The 1,915-nt window shown below is 34.6% G+C and overlaps 1 protein-coding gene across 2 annotated transcripts in view; it reads right to left on the bottom strand.

Annotated features, from left to right (window-relative positions):
- Positions 1-6: 6 nt before the first annotated feature.
- The window catches only part of LOC109588402 (uncharacterized), a 9,948-nt gene continuing 8,039 nt past the window's right edge, over positions 7-1,915 (bottom strand). The window contains exons 4-8 of one of the 2 annotated variants that reach the window (XM_020004574.1): positions 1,102-1,909; positions 864-1,010; positions 744-809; positions 550-669; positions 7-456 (exon numbers count right to left, since the gene is read on the bottom strand). In XM_020004574.1, coding sequence (XP_019860133.1) covers positions 203-456; positions 550-669; positions 744-809; positions 864-1,010; positions 1,102-1,909 — 1,395 coding nt within the window. In that variant the 3' untranslated portion in view covers positions 7-202. Of the gene's footprint in view, positions 457-549; positions 670-743; positions 813-863; positions 1,011-1,101; positions 1,910-1,915 lie in introns of both variants that reach the window. The other variant, XM_020004573.1, reaches the window with a different exon arrangement.

The following is a 1,915-nucleotide window of genomic DNA, read 5'->3' on the forward strand; positions in this document are numbered from 1 at the left end:
CAGTCGTAAGTAGCTGCATGTTACTGTTGTGACACTAAGAGGCATTGTGCTGATAAAAGCCAACATGTAATAGCTTAATAATTTAGCAAGGCCAATTTATTCACTATTATGCTCAGCAAATTACTTTTTTTATTTAGGCCTGAACACGCTATAATTTTTATAATTAAAAATCAAAACTAAATCTCATACAACCAAAAAATGATTATAGCTCCTCCAGTTTGCGGGCAATGTCTGGTCTAGTGACCTCTTTCAGTGCTTCAATTAGATGCTGACGTGTTGCATTGCCATATCTTAGCCAAGCAATAATGATTTCCTTGCGACGATGATCAACATTGCTATTATTAGATTTGATCCTTTCTATATTAGCATTATCAATGCCAAGGAAGATTCCTACAATATCCCATTCATCAACTATGCCTTTGATGGCAGAGAGTATAGCAGGAGCATGACTTTCATCTATAAAAGTAATTTTCAAAACAAAAATGTGTCATTAATAAAACAAAATTGTTTTCAGTATGCATAAACTGTGTATGAACATAATGCACATACCTAATTTTGCCTTAAAGTCAGATGGAAGTGGTTTATATAATGTTAGAGGCCCAACAGATGATGATTCTGTATGTGATGCATCATTATCACTTGATAACTCTTTTCTTTCTTCATTAATAGCTATAGGTGCAACAAAAGAATGTTGTTTTACTTGGTACATGTATTACTTGCAGTCATGCAATATTTCAACATACTTTTAACCTCCAATGGTAAAGGCAATGATAATATAAATGAAGGCAATGGTAATAAAATATCATCAACTACTGAAAATAACCGTTATTATTATTAGGAATAATTAATTAGCTTAGACTTACATGAAACAGGTTGGACACGGTCAGCCTGATTAATGTGAGGTATAACTGCCAAAGGACTTGTTACATGTACTGTAATCAAGTTATTGTCTTCATTGTTTGTAGCAGATGCACACTGCTCAGTCATATTTTGTTGCATGGCTGGGACTTCTACAAAGAAACAGGTTGGATTTGAATTAGTTTTTTATTTTTATCTACACATAATTTTAACATAAATCTCAATGCAATCACTGGAGCTTACCAGCTAAATTTGCAGAATGACTGATTATATCCCAATAATTTGGTGGATTTGCACCTTCGTTAAGTGGTCCATCATCTGAAAAATCAATTAAGGGGATGCTATCAGATTCTGTTGGTAAGTGTTCACTGAAATCATCCCAATTCTCTTCATCCTCTTCAATCAAAGAGACAAATGAGTTACTGTTGCTTTGTTCATTTTGATTAGAATTAGTCTCAACTTGACTGCTTAAGTATAATGCTAAACTTAAATCCTCATCAAATCTATCAATATTTTGTCTGCTTTCATGAGAAGTTCTGGAACAGTCTTCATTATTATCATTATTATTATTATTATCATCCTGCTGAATCTGTCTTGACGGAGTAGGTCGAGGCACAGAAAGCGGCTGGGTCTCACTATGTGAGACTGTGGTTGCCGCTGGTCTAGGTTGTAGCTCATAGCGCACAATGTGAGCAGGCTCAGTTCTTTTAAATAAACAATCACAAAAGACATCTTCACAGTCAACATCACAAGGAAAAAATAAAGCCATGCAAAAAAATATAACGACACAGCAACTGCAAAAAAAACTTCCAACCAAAACCGTTCCACAAAAACTAGCAAGTATTGGCCCATGAAGTCTAGGGCTTGAAAAAGTATAGTTCACCTTAGTAATGTTAGCTGGCTGGATTAGAAAATATGTGGTAGATTGATCAATGCAAAGGAAAATGTTACACACAGTGATTACACAGGTATGTGACGAACTACACACTTGAATAAGTTCAAGTTCAGAAGTATTATAGTATTGACGCACAACAGAAGCACTAGCTTGTATATTAAC

Source organism: Amphimedon queenslandica, unplaced genomic scaffold, assembly GCF_000090795.2.
Source record: "Amphimedon queenslandica unplaced genomic scaffold, v1.1 AMPQUscaffold_12115, whole genome shotgun sequence".
NCBI lineage: Eukaryota > Metazoa > Porifera > Demospongiae > Haplosclerida > Niphatidae > Amphimedon > Amphimedon queenslandica.